Genomic DNA, 17,327 nt, shown 5'->3' with positions numbered 1-17,327 from the left:
CAACCCGTGTGTCAATGCCCTGCTAACAGAAATAAAGTAGATTGTCAGCAGCAAAACGCACTCACCCTCATATTTGCCACTACAAACAGTGCTCAAACCGTGCTGGACAGGACGTCTTTAGAAAAGAGAGATTAAAACCGAGCCATCAAGGTGGCTGGTGGCAGGCAGCCAGGCCGCGGGAGCCGCGAAGGAGATTCCTGGCCACCTCTCTCTGCTCTGAGTGCTTTTGCTACGATACTTCACAAACACACAAGAAATTGTCACTAGTTTAGCTTTCAGTGTTGATTTAAACAAACTTGTTTCCAGCAACGCAAAGTCTCTGGCAAGGGCTTCTCAGCAGATTAGATTACTTCGGCTTGTTGTGATTGGGAACAGGTCTGAATTAACTTGAAACAAGATTCCTTTTTAACCCAAACCAGCAACACAGAAACAAGGGCCAGCAGCATGGGAGAGCTCCTGCTTTGGGGTGCTGGCAGTGCCACCAGGTGATGCCCGGCAGAACTGGCACCCCCTCCTCCCTTTCCCATCCTACCCCAGTGAGGTCCACACCAGACACCTGCAAACAGCTCGCTTGGCTGGAGACAGCCCCTTAAAATACCATGTATATATACATTTTTATAAGCAGCTTCCCTATTGGAAAAGTCAGCAAACAGGTTGCTGTCAGCAGCCCAGGGGCTCGAAAGTCTCTGTTCCCAAGTCCACAAGAGTGGGAGCATCCTGCCTCTCCCAGCACGGTGGGGAGGGAAGGATCGCTGCGGGCGATGCAGGGCTGAGCTGGGATGAATTAAGCGTGGCTTAGGCAGCTGGACACAGTATCATGGCGCAGCCTGTTTCAGGCACACAGAGAGGTCACTGCATTGCACCTCCAGAGGTATTTTCTTCACCTGGTGGTGGAAAACACTTAAAAAGAGTATTTTCTTTAAAAAGGGAAAGAATGATATCTTTACTGGGGAAAGTCCAGGCTTAAGCACTGGGCTCCTGCATGAGCTACATGCACGACAGTGGTGCTCCTCTGGACTAGTTCACCAACTGCCTATTCAGGTACCAGCACATGGGGTCCCACACGTCACCCCAAAACCGCCCCCAACCCTCCTTGCCCTCTGATCTGCTCGAGGCACTTTCTGTCTTGCCCCAGCTTACAGGAGAGGTCTCTGTCCCAGTATGGGAGGTGACTTAGATTTGCTGTAAGCTTTCCAGTGCTATGTTCAACATCTATTTCTTCATTAAATATTTTACAATCATCCTAATATTTTACAATCGTCTCTTCAATTGGCCAAAACACACTACCGAGCCAGCAAAAATTGGCATGAGTTTCTCTCTGGCTTTGCAGTGATATGCAATAAACCACACTCTGCAATAAAAATGCACAGGGGTCTGCGCTGCGTCTGCCGATTTCAGTCCGTTCGTTAATGAGCTGGATGATGAAGTAGATGGTATGATGATTAAATCCCCATATGTGAGCAGGCTGGGAGGATCTGCAGATACATTTGAGAGCAGGATTAAAATTCCAAAAGCTCTCGGAGAACTGGAGGAAGGGTCCAAAAAGCCAGGACGGAATTCAATAAAAACAAAGGCGAGGATTGGAGCTTGGGAAGAATCAGCTGCACAAACAGGGGATCTGGCAGAACTGGCAGAGGAGCGATGCAGCAGGCAGGGCAGTGTGCTGCTGGCGGAGCAGGGCTGCAAAGGCAGGGGAAGACCAGGGAAGCCGTCCGGGAAGGTGGGGATCGGCTGGAAGGAGCCCACGGGAAGATGATGGAAGACGACCTCCAGCATTGTGCAAAAAGGCTGAAAAACTGGTTGTCTGAGCTAGAGAAAAGACTGAAGGGAGACGAGCCAACCTGCAGCTGTGCCGAGGCTGCTGCCGAGATGAAGGGAGGCTGCTCCACGCCATCACGTGCTCGTGGTGCAGGCAGGGCATCCACGAGATACGGACCCCGTTTTACAAGGGTATTCCACCAGCCGGGCTGGGAAAGAGCTCATGTCACGGTGAGGGGTGGAGAGCAAAGAGCCTTACAGCATCTTCCGACTCCTCCAAGGGTTAGAGGGGAAAAATCACAGAACGCCAAAAAGGGCTCGTCTGGGAAGCGCCGGCACGAGCCAGGGCTGACGAGATGCCCAGGTCCAGAGCGGTCCCTCCACTGCAGCAGCATCACCACCCGCCCTGCGCCGGCCTCCCTCATTAGCCTGAACGAGGGACGCTCATTCCTTGGGGGACACCACCGCCACAGCAGGGAGGTGACCTCTTCCATCGCCCTTGGGTGTCCGAGCGGACCCCGACCCACAGCCTCGCCAAGAGGGTCGCCCAGCCCTGGCTGCACCCAGGGCCTGACCCGCAGCACCGGGGCCGTGCCGCTGTTGATGATGGGAATAATTTTCAGATGCTTAAATGTTTGGCAGTGCTTGTAAAGTAATAATCTTTTGTAAAATAATAATCATCATCTGAGAGTTCTTTCCCCCCCCCCCCAAACATGAGGTCTGTTCCAAGCACATCCAGCAACCCCAGGTCAGCAGGGTCTCATTTTCTGGCTCGCTCCTTCCCGTTCTCCTGCCAACATCGTGTTATAACGCACTGATGTCTGTGCTGGCAACGGGCCTCTCCCTCGCCTGGGGGATGTCGCAGCCGGTGAAAGATGCCTGCCGGACTCTGCTCCACTCTTAAGGAAGAGCTGCCCCTTCTCGGGGGAGCAAGGAGACCAAAACCCAACTGGAGAAGCATCCAGCTGCTCTGTTTCTTCCCCGTCGCAGCTCGCAGCAGCCCGAGGTCATTGCAAGCAGGAAATTCTTAAGCCAAAAGTGAAGGTTAAAAGCAGAGGGCCAAGAACGCTGCAGATACGAGAAAGCTCCGTTCCACCGAAAGCCATAAATCAACAATAATTCACCCTGCGTGGGGGCCAAGCCCGCGTGTTCCAGGCTGGGATTTAGAAATGGGAGCTCAGCCCCAGGCGGCCTCCCCACCATGTCACTGCCGGTCCCTCACCCAGCTCTCCCCGTCGCCGTTTCTTCCTGATGCTCTCACTGTTTTCTAACCTTCCCGTAGAAAGGAAGGAAAATGTTTCTCCAGTGCAAGCCACTGGTTGACAAACGTAAATCTCTGGGCCGTGTTCCTAGGAACTTAATAAGAACAGGCTGAAAAACCAGCCACAGGGTGCTAAAAATAAACAAACGCACGGAAGAATTTGGCTCGGTCTCGTTTCCTTACGTGATGCCTCCTGCCTACAGGCAAACATCATCTGCCCGTGCAGAGCACCGAAGAAAACTGCACAGAGCATCGAAGAAAACCACTCCGGCTTTATTTGCTCAAGCCACAACCCCTGTGCCACCGCCCAAACGCTCGTGCTGCTTTTGCGTTCAAAGCCCCATCCTTCACAGCAAGGACCCACAAACCGAGTCAGATAAAAGCATCCCCACGTGCCCGGGGCTGACTTTGGAGCGCAATCGGCTGGGTCAGTCCCCGGCTGTGGACTCAAGCCCCGAGCCACCCCCAGCACCCCACGAGCGAGGAAGAAGAGGAAGAGCGGACTTACTCGAGGAAGCGTGTGATGTACTCCCGGCTGCAGCGGGACCAGGTGAGTGGGGACGTGTCATACAGGAGCTGTGGAGACATGATGAAAGGTCTTTTCCCAACTGGCTCACAGTCATTGCTGCTTCCATCATGCTGAATCCCAAAACTGTGTAAGAGCACAGTCCCACAAAGGAGAGGTGAGCCGCACGCCGCTACAACCGCGCAGCCTCTCTGCTTTCCAGCACAACGACACGCGACGCCGGACATCGCAAACCGTCCCAGCTCCGCGGGGACTCGGTCATTAACAGGACCAGGGGATCTGGCTGCGTGGGACATTTTAGTGATACCAGGGACACTGTCCTGAACTTTGTCCCATGCTTTTATTTCAGCTTTCTTACTGAAAACTCAGCCAAGAAAAAAGTAATGAGAATATCGAACAAGATCAAGTTAATTAAATTTACTGGGCATGTGTTTTTACCATACAAAGGTATCTATTATGAACTATAATGTTCAGGTGATCTTGTCAAAATTTAATTGAAATTAGGGCAAGCAAAATTCTGTCACTGATTCTATATGCAGACCCTATTTTAAAACTTCTTCACGGGCAACCCTCTTCCCCAAAACCTTCAGCATCAGCAACACAGGATAATATACAAATGCAATTTGTCCGGGTTGCCTTGGATTATGTGATTTTCATTGAACCTGGGGCAACCAAAAACTGAACTCTGAAATGAAATTCCCAGGGTAAGTTCTCGCGGGTGCAGAGGAAGGTTTGCACCAGTGAGGAACCGCTCGGCAATCTCCTCCCAACTTCCACCCATGCCTTCTCAAGCCCTGACTGAGCAGCGCAGAGGACAGAGCTCAGAGGAGAGGAGGAGGAAGCCGGTGGTACCTGTGTCCGAGCTCATGGGCCACGGTGAAGGCCAGGGGCAGTCCTGTGTCCTCGTTGATGTTGCAGCTCCTGTGGGGCTGGCACATCCCCGCCACGTGGGACAGACCCAGGGTCTCGCAGGGTCTGTTCATCGCTGCGCAGATGTCCTTCCTTGGGCGACGGCGACGACGGACACACAGACACAGAGCAAAGAGGGGGTTTGAAAGCGGCAGGACCCAACGCGAGACGCGGGAAGGAGCGCAGGATGTGTCCCAGCCCACGGAGAAAGACACATGGACGCTGGCCAAACAGAAGTGAGAATGGAGACATCCAACGTCCTTCCGCAACAGAAAGATTTACGACCTTTCCTTTCCCCTTTACTCTCCCGGTATCCCCGGCTTATTATTACGTCTGATTAATGGGAACTGCTAGCCAGCCTGGCTACGTTTATTCCATTGTATAAATAAAGCTGATGCTGTGACTAATTAAGCGATTACTACGTTGCTTGGGGAAGCACATCCCAGGGGTGCTGTGGTCCAGGGCAGAGGAGCTCCAGGCACCCAGGACGAACAACTCCATTGACGTACATGGCCTTAAGTGCCTTATTTCTGCTACAAAGCAAACTTCCTAAAGAAGATAAAACTGTTGTGGGTTGTGAATCATCACACAAACCACCAGGATACTGCCAACAGCCAAGCTGCTGCAGCCTGAAACCGTCAAACCACATTTTGACTGCAAGGTATATAAACTTGGCCAGAGGCATGAATTCCTGCGAGCTTCATGGGAGGTCAGGGGCCTTCTCAGAGGCTCCTCTGCCAATCCCAGCATTAGCCTCCAAGGGAAAAAGGAGAGTTAATCCCTGTGTACATCTCCTGGGAGGATCCAGCCATTCTGGGGCTTGGCAATAGGGCCACGGTGAAAACCTGGTCTGGAAACCTCAACTGCTAGTCAACTGGGAGCTGTCTCCAGGCTTACACCTGAGATTTGAGACCAGTTCCAGCCGTTAGGACCAGGTTATCTTCAGAATTCACATTACAGATCTTATGTGCAGGTGTCCAGGCAGGGCTCAGGCACGGAGAGTGAGATTTCAACAGCTCCCACCGAGATGTTCCCCTGGCTGCTGCCTGCCCCCCTGCCTGCAGCCGGCAGGCGTGTTTCTAGCTGCCAGCATAGCAGCTACAGCACAAAATTAGCAGACGGGCACAATACCTTGTGAGCAGGACTGCGACGTCGTGATGCAGGGGATGGGAGTCTCCTTTAATGTTGATGCTCTTCTGCCATTTGCAGAAGCTTTTCAAGGTGTTGTCCGCGTGGTGGGAGATCTTCAGATCCTCCTGCCAACATAAATACAAGTCTGCTGTCATATTGCTGCTGGATCTGTTTGGTTTTTAGGATGCAGCGGGGAGGGGTCTGATCTCAGACACATCAGAGTGGAATCGGGAGTAACTGCCATCCAGATGGAATTGCTCCATATCTACAGGTTGTAGGCTGGGTGGGAATACAGTCCTTTTCTGCTTTCTTTTCATCTGTGATTCAACCGAAACATTAAATCATCCGGGAATGGGGGTTAAGAAACACTGCGGGAAAATATCCCGTCCTGGCTGATGGCGAAGGACGCAGCTGGGGAGCCCATCCGAGCGGCGTCAGGCTCCCTGAGAGCCACCGCTGCAGCTGGGAGCACAAACAACCAGCGACTCACAGCCCTCCGCTACCGGCGGCGATGCTGAGTTATCATAAATTATTGTAAGAACCAGACTCGGCAGCTCCTCTGACCATGCCGTCCCCCTGCCTTTACCCGGGCTGCAGCCCACGCAGAAGAGAAGGAAGCAAGGCACGGGCGCCTGCATTTATCTTACACAAATTCATCCAGGCCACGAAGACAGCACAAGAGAGAGCTTACGGGCTTTCAAGGCCAGCTCCCCGCGTATCCCAGCCTGGCTGCCAGGGCGGAGGGTGAGTCACCGTGTTTTCTTTTTACCTCTTCGTCCTCCAGCAGGATGAGTCGCACGATCGCAATGTTGATGGGGTTCCCAATGCTGGCGTGGTGGAACAGACCCGCCACCTGCAACACGCACAAGCCAAAGAAATAAAGCCCGAAAGAAAGACCTTGCCCTGTGACACCGCTGCTGGTTAAGTACATCTGCAGGGGAACGCGAGCTCGAGGGGAAGCTACTGAAGGTTGTTGACAACGTCTCGGGGAATTCCCCAAAATGAAAGACAAGACCAGATGCAGACCTGGACTAAAGCGTTCGGAGTGCGATGAAATCCTTTTAAAATTGATATAATCTGTGTAGCACATTGAAACTCAACCAGAAATGCCCCGGGGGAACACCTCTGTTTTCACTCCTAATAGATGTGTTTATCACCTCAAAGGAAGCCTGTGCACTCTGGGTGCCTTCACCAACCCCCAGAAACCCAGGGGTGTTACCGTGAGGTCCTCTGCCCAATCCCACCCTCTTCTCTGGCCACCAAGCAAAACCCTCTTCTGAAATGCAAATAGGTGCTACCACGGCAGCAGCAGAGTGAACAGACTAAACCAACTCACGCTGGCTTATCTGCCTGTTTTATGGCACCAGCAAACCCTCCCTGGATTCCCAGTGGAGACCACCACAATCTGGTGCTCCTTCCCTTAACCGTCCTCAGTGGCACCTTCCCAGGAAAGCCGTTCACGTCTCTCCTGCTAACCAGGCTAGTGCCGGCATTGGCTCCGACGGCAGCCGTCCCGGAGCGCTCCCTCTGCGTGCACGGCCAGCCCCGAGTTCGAGGGAGTCTGAGCCAAAGCTCCCAGGTCCCTGCAGGTCTCTCCTCCTGCGAGGAGGTTTCCTTATCACGCAGAGGGCGGTGGGTGGCCCTCGTGCAGGCTTCGGGGTGGTTTCAGCTTCAGCTGCATCCCCGTGCCCAAGCTGCCTGCACGCCTGCCTGGGGAGAGCCGCGGCGGCGGTGGCACGACCGTGGGCAGCACCCACCACCTCCCTCCCTGGAGCATCTCTGCCCTTGGAGTATCTCCCTGGGAGGCCACATTATCCATCCCCATGGAGGGAAGGAGAAGGGAACAGCCCTCGAGCCCACGGGGAAGGTGAAACCGCTGCAGGCTGAGCTGCTCCCCCCTGCACGGAGATTTTGGCCTCGGGCTTGCTCACACCAACCCGTCCTCCCGTGGCAGACGAGCACTGAGCAATGCAGAAAAGCCAATGTGGGGGTGGGAACAGCCTGTCTGGTGAGAGGTTTGCTGAGGTCCCACCAGGGATGAGCCTTGGCAAGCCCAGCGGTCTCTATGTCTCATAGCTGCGTCCCCAGGGACCTGGCGGCTCTGCCGTTGGGAGGACGAGGACTCACCATGTTCATCACGGTCAGCACGTACTTCTCTATGTTCTCCCTCCCATGGTATTCTATCATCTTGGTGTCTGCCACCACCAGCGTTTCCACCCACTTCTCCTTGCTGATGGAGCGCTGCTTTATTCTTCTCTTCCTGTGCTGCTTCTGTTCCCATCTTTCCCGCTGCTTCTCAGACCTCTCCAGGCTTTCCTGAGATTCTGAGGGATTAAAGGGGGAAGAAAGACTTTTTTTTTTTTTTTTTTTTTTGTAAAATGTCTGCAACTTTGGTAAAATATCGTCAAGGCCTTTTTTTAATTCAAAGAAATAACTTTTCGGTGTTGAGGAGACGGCTCCACGCTTAGACCCATAACCACCTACGTGTACTTTGCTGTGCTGTGTGTTCCAAAAAATCACTGGGGGGTGAAGACTGACCTCAGTCTGTTGCACAGCAGCATTAGCATAATAGAAAAAAAAATAAATAAAGCATTTGAAGTAATTTCTTTGACTGGAAGAGGGTTTGCAATATTCCATGAGGAACACAGAGCCTCCCAGAGCAGAGCGCTTAGGGTTTGTATCGACATAGGAATTTACAGGCAACCCTGCAGAGATACTTGAGCATGTACCACTGAGAAACAGCCCTGGTGGCTCAACATTTCTGATTATCATCACAAATCTGTATTTGGCAGGGAGGGACAGTTCCCCAACATGATAAACTCTGCGCCCCCAAAGCTGGACTGATGTCTTGAGCCAGATCCCGAAGACCGTCAGTGTCCTGGGCAAGACCGAGACATTGCAGGACGGCACAGAGACTGAACCGCATGGAGACTGAACTCTGCTCCTTCCCGGGGAGAAACAACGGGAACATTCATCGGGCTGAAAAGAGACAGGAGGCGGAGGAGAGCTCGGATGCTCCTCACGCACACCAGCAACTGGGAATTCTCATGTGGAGACTTTTCCTGTGACGCTGCTCCAAGATCAAGGTCAGGGTCAGCCCCAAGCTGGGTAAAGGCTTTACAAACCACATCCCACACAGTGGGAATTGCTTTTATGACCAGTTTCTAAGGGCTCAGCCTTACTTTGTTAACAATGGACTTTTACATTTTATGGACTATACTGTACGTTAGCTGTGAAAGAGTGTTTTATCCCTCAGCCTGAAAAATCCCAAGTATCTGGATAATGTGATGAATTGCTAATACCACTGCGACAGTTTAATCGCAACAGCTTCCTTGGAGCTTGTTTCCATTGTGTCCTTTGCTGCTAAGCTTCCAGCCGGGACGTGAAGGTACTGCAGAGAGGATGGGCACAGAGGGCTCCCGGGATCCCAGGGAGGGCTCGCATGGCATTTTCCCTTTGAGACCCCTCTTAAACACTGGCCCAGCTGTACACACAGGCTGCACTATGTATTGACAGAAGCTAAATAACACCTAACAGCCTAACACCATCTGGCTGTGCGGTGTTTTGCAAAGAAAACCAGCAATACATCAGTACAAAATGAAAGGCTTGCAGTAATTAAAATCCCACAGACTTTTGGTTTCCTTTCCAGGGCACACACATCACATCCACTTTGCTAGCCCAGACTGCAATAGAGATCCACATGCATTACACACGGGCCATATTACACCCAGTGAAATTCATTTACAATGAATACACTTTGAAGTCTAAAAGGAGCCATTATGACTATTACCATAGATTAAATAATTAATTTAGATTAACACAAGAATGCCTGAAGATAACCTCATTATAGAAAAAAAAAACAGTTTCCAAAAGCGGGGAGCTTTAGGAACTATGCAAAACAAGATGCACTGCCTGGAAGATGCAGCTTCACCGATGCAAATGAGGAGTAAAGCGCCCGTGAGCTGCTGGGGACGCACTGAATTCCTCATTACTTGAAATCTTGGCTTTGCAAATTTATCCAACCCATCTGCTCTAGACAGGGGAGAAGGAACCAGCATGCGCTCTCTGCCCTGCAGCAGAGAGACTCCCGGGGCAGCGACCGGGTTTCACTCCGAAAGTCCAATGCCCCGGCAGGTCAGAAACCGAAGTTTGCAAGGAAATGAAAACAAATGAAAACAAATACTCAGTCTCCACATCACGGGACACTTGCAACAGGGCCGGGAGGAAAAGATGAGAGCGAGAGGCCTGAGGTTTGGCACACATTGAGTCGTGTATGTGAGAAACATAAGCAAATACAGAAAAATTGGCAGGAGAAAAAAACCAACCCTGTGCTCTGCAGTTATTCCTGTGACTTGTGGGCTCCAGTCATTAATGCCACAAACCCAGCGCCTGGCGCTCAGCAAGCGAGCTCTCCTGACTAGCAATTTGAATGAGCCTTCCCGTAATAAAAACGCTTGTGGGGACGGTTGTGTGGGCACCCCTGGGGCCGCGGGGCTGTCCCCCAGCGAGCAGCTCCAGGCCGTCGGACACCCACCCACCAGCGGCATCGCGGCGCTGCCGACCGTGCACCTCCCACGCCAAATGCCACCCCGCAGCAGGACGCCGCACAGCCCACGCTCCGTCCCCTCCCCGCTGCTGGCTCAGTTTTTTGGTCCGAGGGTTTTCTTTCTTACCGGCCTCGGTGGCAAGAGGGACCTCCAGCCCAACTTGCAAAACTCAAAGTAAGAGCAATCGGTGTATTGATGGATGCTGGGAGCTTAAGATGGGAGCCGAATGCCGGGGTTTAAGACTAACGAGTCTGCAGAGGCAACGCAGGGGGCTAAGGCTTGGACCTGCTCCCTTTATCTTTCTACGATGTGCTTCATATGAATCACGGGACCCAGCTGCTACCAGCTCATTGCAAAAATGCAAGAGGAAGGGGACAATACCTTGCACGCCACAGGTTTCCCGTGGAGCTGGTGGCCTCCTGCCTTGCTCTGCCCCGTGCTCAGGCGCCTGGCGCTTGTATATCCTGTGGGGCTGCGCCGCTCCATCCTCCCGCAAGCTGGTGGACACTGGTTCGATGAAATAGTCCTCGTTCATGAGCTGAAACACACCTTTCTGGCAGGGAGAGACAAAGTTGTCACCGTGAAGCCATCTGCACCTAGCACAGACTCACACTGAAGAACCTGGGAACGGGAGAGGTTTGCAAAATTTTCCAGGAAGAAACAGGTCTTCTCTAAAGAAAGCGTTTTTATGGATATTTTGAGCTCTAAACTCCCAGAAAAAAGAGAACAAGCCAGCATGGATTGATCATAAGAAAGTAAAAAGCTAAAGAGATCCCATCACGAAGTGCAGATGTGTGGTGAACCCAATGGGTGTCCGATAGTGAGGAGCTCAGGGACTGCAGGGATGCTAAGACAGAGAAATGCCTTCTCCAGAGAACCAGAGCACACCAGGAATAGGCGCACATACGGTCTCGGACTGTGCTCCCTCCTCTGTGCTCAGGCCACCTCTCTCTGACCTTCCTGGAGACGCGCTGGGGAGTCCAGGCAGACAGCCCAAAGGACGGCTTTGACCATAGTGCAGCACCAGCGTCTTGAGTAAGTGTTGCACAAACGGAGGTGTTTTCCCGAGGATATCCTCGTCGGACGCAGCCAGCTGCCTCTGGCCTTTTGCACTGCCTAAGCACCACCATTGTGAACCGTCGGGTTACAGACTTCCCGCGGTCAAAGACCAGAAAACCTCCAGGGAAGAGGAAGAGGAACCTGCAGCAGCACTTGATCGTGGCAGGAACTCCACTTAAAGAAAGTCAGTCCCAAGACAAGGAGCACAGCCCCTCCACGCAACAGCAGGAGAATGTGTTATTGGCATCTCTCCTTCAGCAGGAAATGACACCCTAAAACTTTTTTTGCTTAATTACAACCCCCCTGACCTGGCCAAGCTGCAACACGTCGTGACGGACTCACCCAGGACTCCCCAGCCTCCCCGCTGCATCTCAAGGACAAGCGGCTGCATTGGCTGCATGGGACGCTCTTTGGACGGGGCAGCTTCATCCCAAGGAAGGGGAGCTCCTGCGGGAGTCCGCAGCGTCATTCGGCCAGTCAGGGTGCTGCCGTGAGGAGCGTTTTGTAAATGTATTTTGTGCCATGAGACAAGTCCCTCTGCTCTTGGTGGCTTCAGAGCAGCTTGACGGTGTCTGGAGCAGGCTGAGGTGTCCTACGCTTACTCAGGAGCCTGTTCCTGCTCAGCTTTGCTTACCATGCTTTTGCTCTGACACATTTATTACTTTCACACCCCAGGACAAGGCAAGGGACAAAGAGAGAAGATCAAAACATGCCCCTACAACTGTTTCCCACGTTTCCAAGATACGACAGGACTGAGCCTACTAGCGACGCTTTCTCACCACTCATGCAGTGCCGGAGAAGAGAAAACGGCTTCCTCCCCTAATTAACTCCTTGCAAATGTAAAATAACGAGGGGGAAACACCATGGGGATGGGGAAGGAAGGGAAGGAGGCCACAGATATGATTCCTTCTCCATTTCCTGATGCAGGTTATTCTGAGCCAGGAAGGGAACAGAGATTGCTGCCCCGGCTGAAATCTGCCCAGGGGCCACATTTCATCACCGGTTGGTTCTGCAGTAGCACTGAGTGGCATTTGCTGCCTGTGGGAAGGTCCGGTTCTCTCTGTTTAAAACACACCTGGTTAACCTTTCTGCACCTTGCGTGTCCCAGTCCACCCCAGTAAGCAGTGCCAGCATCCCCAGCCCCTGCCTCCCTTACGCTTGCTCATCATGGTCTGTAACAAGACTAAGAAATAGCCTTGGAGAAGGTGAAATTGCACTGGCAAAACTACACAAGTGAGAGCAGAACCCAGCTCTTATGACTATATTTTATTTTAAAATCATTGACGGGGGATTTTAAAGTCTTATAGTAGTAAAAAAGGTGAAGCCTGGTCATGGGAACAGGGATTGCAGAGGCTGGCCAAGGGTGTCAAACAAGGTACAATCGCTGCGTGCTACGCCAGTAACTAACGCTGCACCGACGCCGGTAACGGGGAACCCGGCCCTTCGAGGCGCTGATGCGATTCGGGTCAACACACGAGGCTGCCACGAGCAGGCATGTGCTTTACAACTGGGAACGGCAGAGTGCTTTCAATGCAGCAACGCTGGGCTTGAAATAGGAGGTATCGCCACCACATTACATGTATAAATGTAATATACTGCCCTAGCCTATAGCTCTACACTTTCCCACACCAGTAGTATGTTCCTTGTTTACACCCTGTAATACCAAACATGGTTACAAGTGGCATGTGAGTAATTCCCCGTAACGAAGCAGTAGCTCAGAACACACTTTACGTTCCATAATAATTATGAGACACGCAGCACATTGCTAAGCAGAGTTTTCCGTGGTTTAGTATCTGTCTGACAAAAAGCCATGGTTATTTTAAGACTGAGTAGAGAAGGTTTAAAGCAACTTAAGGCTGACTTTTGCTCACCACTCGCAGTTTATGTGCTGCAGACCCTCTCGCAACGTTGTGCTAATGCCTTTTGTGAGCTAACTACTTTTTCTGCTTCTTAAAAAATAATACTAATCCACAGCATTTGCATGATAGTGTTAATTTTCAACACACTTTACAGACCTTAAAGGTGGGGTTCACCAAACACCACTATGAAATGGGTGTTTTCAGGTGACACATTATGTGGATGGCAGATTATTTAACGAGTAACTTCTTTTTTTGCTCTCCCGTCTGTGGTTAATTCACAAGGAGAAGTTTAATTCTCTTAACCAGAATACATTTCAAATGACCTGGGTGAACATCCTTCAGCCCATTCACTATTAGCGGCTTAGTTTTGCCTGACTCACACTGCAAGACTGGATTTCTAAGTCTGATGGCAGATTTCAGCTTGCTGGCAGGACGAGGCCATGCAAACATTTCCAGAACCGTCACATATTACCAGGGGTGTCCCTGTGCAGATACACATTCACGAGAGCGTTCGCGACACCTCCTACTTCTGTGTACACTGCAGCCATCAGTGTTTCTCTCATACAAACACTCACAGAAAAATGAATCAAAAGGTTATAGATTCCTCCTAGATGCATCAGTCTAATTTTTATCCGAATGATGGGCCTGGCTATTTTCTGCAGCCTTCACCCCCCCTGGAGACAGGGGTGTTGCATGAAGTCCAGGGAGCCAAACACCCTCAGCTGCTGTTAAATTTAGTAGGAAAAGAGCAACCCACACCTTCCAGGGCGTGCCCAGCTCCTGTCCTGCCAGTCCTGCCCCGCCATCAGCCACGGCAGGGAAGGTCTGAGCTCTCTTCTTGCAGCTTCAGGTGATGGAGAGGCAGCAGCGATGCTCCCCGCTGCACACCCGTGCACTGCGCTCCTCTCCCCGAAATCCAGCAGCACACTCTTGCACCTCCAGACAAAGCACAGTGATTTGGGTGGCCTCTGCAGACCTTCCATTTAAAAGCCACCCCGCTTCTACCGGGCTAACTCAGCATACAGACACACACTGCCTTTATTTAAACACAGGAAGCTTAAAATGCAAACACAGCCCCCAGCCGAACGAAGCCACGTGTGGCAGCCAGCAGAGCGATGATCCGACGGAGTTATGGTCCCTCCAAAACCCGGAGACGCCGGGTGTGAGCACTGCCGGTGATCCCTCCCTCTGCCTCCGAAAGGAAAACCCCCCCACCGATACATCCACCGCCTCCGGGGAACCCCAGCACCTCTGTCATCCCACGGTCCCTGCTCGGGAACGGAGGTCCGCGCATCATGGGAGCTACCCAGTTATATGGTAACACTTCTGCAAACCCCCAGGAAGTTTAAAATCCTGTGGGGACCTGGTACCTGCGCCAGCTGCGTGCGAGCTCATGCAGATACGGCCATTTACGCTGAAGTCCTGAGTTTGCCTTGCCAAGCACCGACACAACAGTCTCACTTGTGAAAGTCACCTCGCCTTTCAGCAAAATTACACTCTTACAGATCTCTGTCGCCTTCGAAAATATTTGCAGTGGAATAAGGCAGCGGAGGTGTTCACAAAACATATAGTTTCCCTACACCTGAGCTGCGTTATCATAAATAGCTCCGGGCTTCAAACACCTTGTTCTCACATGTGTTTCTCATAATCCTACCTTTATGTACTAGAAGGCGGAGGCGATATGAGAATCGCTCTCTTTGGGAATTTGGACACAAACAAGTAAACACAGTCCCGCAGAGTTCCCAAACCGCTGGAATCCATGGGAATTTTACAGTCAGCTCATCCACAGCCACACCAAACCTACACGATGAGATCCTCAGTCTGCTGCTGTCGGGAGGAGTTTCCCTATCGCTTTCAGCAGAAAAAAGGATTTCACACAGCTTCTGCTATTTCCTTATTGATTAAAGATCTCCGTACTTACCAGGCCATCACACGTGCTGAGCGCGGCCAGACCTCCCGTCCGCGCCCGGCTCTGAACCTCCCCGATCATATGGCAGGAGTTGTACGTGTGAGACTGGATCTTGGCGTTAGCGATCCCCCCGTATCGCCTCTCGCTGACGAACCCGGGCGCCAGGAGGTTGTTGTTAAGGCTCAGGTTGAATTTCAGGGGTTGTCCTTTGTAATGCAGTTCATAGAAGGTGAGAAAGTTGCTCCTGGAGGAAGGAGACCTTCGGTGAAGTGCGCGGTGGGACAAATCATAGGACAGGAACGATCCGCTCTCGTCAACCTTGATGGGATGAACGATGTCGCTGCTGGAGTACGGCAGAGCAGGCTCTGGGAAGAAAGGGGTTCAGTGGTTAGCTTTAGGGTTCATCACCTTTCCTCTCCTACCCCTTCAGCCGGATGCTGAACTGCCAAGGCAGCCCAGTGGGCTCAGGCACCCAAATACCAGTTCGATTTGGTAAGCGGTGTCCGCTGCCACTGCCAAAGGCACGGCATGGAGCAGGGAAGGGCAGGAACCCCACGGCCGTGGGGCACATGGGGCCCCACGCTGCCCCTCCTGCCCTCGGGGGTCAGGAGCTGGGATTTTCCCTGGGAGAGGGTTAAGGTCAGGGTTAGGGGTAGGGTGGGGAGGGATGGAGGCGGGTAAGGGGGGCCGTGCAGCTCCGGAGCTCTGCTCTGGCCGGAGCTGGTCCTGGTTTCCACGCACACGTTCCCGCTGTTTAATTACAGCTGCCGGTGAAAAAAAAAAACAACCAAAAACAAACCCAAAAAACCCCCAAACCCCTCAAATCCCAGTTCCGAAACGGTGTGTGGAAGCCGTCTCTGCGGGCAAAGCACCCCCCGGGCACGGAGCGCCCCGGAGCTTCCCCAGCCGGGTGCGCAGCGCTGCGGCCCCGGGGGGCCGGGGGGGAACCGGGGGGGGGAGCCCGGGGGGAGCCGGGGGAGCGAGGGGGCTGCAGCGGCGGGGGGGGGGGGGGGCACCGGGCTGCCCGGCTCCCGCTCCCGCGGCGGCCACGCTCCTCCGCGGAGCGCCCCACGCAGTTCCCGCGCCCCACGCAGTTCCCGCACCCCGCGGACATCCCCGCACCCTGCTCGCATCCCCGCGCCGCCCGCCCCGCTCCGCGGACCTGTCCGCGCGGACCCTCCGCCCGCCTGCGCGCCCGCGGCCAGCGCCAGCGCGGCGGCGAGGCGCAGGAGACCGGCCGGGGCCGGCATGGGTGCGGGCAGCGGGCGGCTCAGCGCGGCCGGCGGCGGCGGCGGGACATGCCGGCGGGACGGCCGCGGCGGGCGGAGCTCCGCGCCGGCGGAGGGCGCGGGCAGGGCCGGGCCGGGCCGGGCAGCGCGCGCGCCCGCCTCCCCGGCCCCGGTGCGGCCCGAGGGCGCCCCCTGGCGGCGCCGGTGAGCGGCTCCCCCGGTACCCCTCCGCTCATCCCGCCGCGGGGCTGCGCAAATTGCGGTAAAAAAACGACAAATGGTGCTTTCCTGAGGCTGCCATCTGCCCGGCGCAGGGCCAAGGCTGAGGCTTTCCCTCCTTGCGTTTTTTTTTTTTTAACTTTCTTTTCCGGCTAAAGTGAGTGGGAAATGCAAGGCTGGGATGATTCCGTGCCGTTACGCTCTGCCTGCGTAAGCCAAAAGGGGGGAAAAAAAAAAAAAAAGGCATTTTCTCATCCCTGCGGGCAGCAATGGCGGGCTGGGGGCTGCCCATTGCGTCCTGACAATCCCGTAGCTTTTCCCGGGACGGCCGCGCCTGCTGCCGCTCCGCTTCTGCCGGCCTTGGGGCGGGGCGGGGGTGTGGTGTGTGGATATTTTTTAATTTAATGTTTTTTAATTTAATTTAATAATGTTAAATACACAAATGAGCTGGGGGGCGGCGCGCCCCCAGGCCCGTGCTCGCCCGCGCGAGCGGCCCCTGGCGGCCGAGCTGGGGAACGGGCAGGGCGCGGGTGGGGGGGGCGCTGCCGAGTACCGCGGAGGTACACGAGTGCGCGTGGCGCCCGGCTAGCTCAGTCGGTAGAGCATGGGACTCTTAATCCCAGGGTCGTGGGTTCGAGCCCCACGTTGGGCGCATTAATTTTTTTCCTCGCCTTTTTCTCTTTATCTTCTTTTTCTTTCTCCACTCGCGCTCCTCACGGCCCTTGCAGCCAACAACGGCCAACCGCGCCGGTACTTTATCCCCCGGATTGGGGGGGGGGGGGGGCTGGAAGCGGTGCGCTCCCGCCTCGCCGCAGACTACAAGTCCCGGCATGCCGCGGGGGATGCGGCGGGACGCAGCGCGCCTGCGCGGCGCGGAGGGGGCTGGGGCCGGCCGCGCATAATGCGGCGGAGGTGGTGAG

The 17,327-nt window shown here is 53.9% G+C and overlaps 1 protein-coding gene and 1 non-coding gene across 2 annotated transcripts in view; one reads left to right on the top strand and one right to left on the bottom strand.

The window, feature by feature from the left end:
* ADAMTS7 (ADAM metallopeptidase with thrombospondin type 1 motif 7) overlaps nucleotides 1-16,209 on the bottom strand; it is a 52,454-nt gene extending 36,245 nt beyond the window's left edge. The window contains exons 1-8 of the mRNA XM_050903557.1: nucleotides 16,122-16,209; nucleotides 14,972-15,324; nucleotides 10,514-10,685; nucleotides 7,713-7,909; nucleotides 6,355-6,438; nucleotides 5,586-5,710; nucleotides 4,398-4,547; nucleotides 3,528-3,671 (exon numbers count right to left, since the gene is read on the bottom strand). Of these exons, the coding sequence (XP_050759514.1) occupies nucleotides 3,528-3,671; nucleotides 4,398-4,547; nucleotides 5,586-5,710; nucleotides 6,355-6,438; nucleotides 7,713-7,909; nucleotides 10,514-10,685; nucleotides 14,972-15,324; nucleotides 16,122-16,209 (1,313 nt within the window). The remainder of the gene's footprint in view (nucleotides 1-3,527; nucleotides 3,672-4,397; nucleotides 4,548-5,585; nucleotides 5,711-6,354; nucleotides 6,439-7,712; nucleotides 7,910-10,513; nucleotides 10,686-14,971; nucleotides 15,325-16,121) is intronic.
* A 777-nt stretch (nucleotides 16,210-16,986) lies between these two features.
* On the top strand, nucleotides 16,987-17,059 carry TRNAK-CUU (transfer RNA lysine (anticodon CUU)). The gene has a single exon. It is a non-coding gene; the product is annotated as a tRNA-Lys (tRNA).
* Nucleotides 17,060-17,327: the final 268 nt, after the last annotated feature.

The sequence above is a fragment of the Gymnogyps californianus genome, chromosome 11, assembly GCF_018139145.2.
Source record: "Gymnogyps californianus isolate 813 chromosome 11, ASM1813914v2, whole genome shotgun sequence".
NCBI classification, from domain to species: Eukaryota; Metazoa; Chordata; class Aves; order Accipitriformes; family Cathartidae; genus Gymnogyps; species Gymnogyps californianus.
The sequence above is the reverse complement of the archived record's forward strand: the minus strand, read 5'-3'. Positions and strand labels throughout refer to the sequence as shown.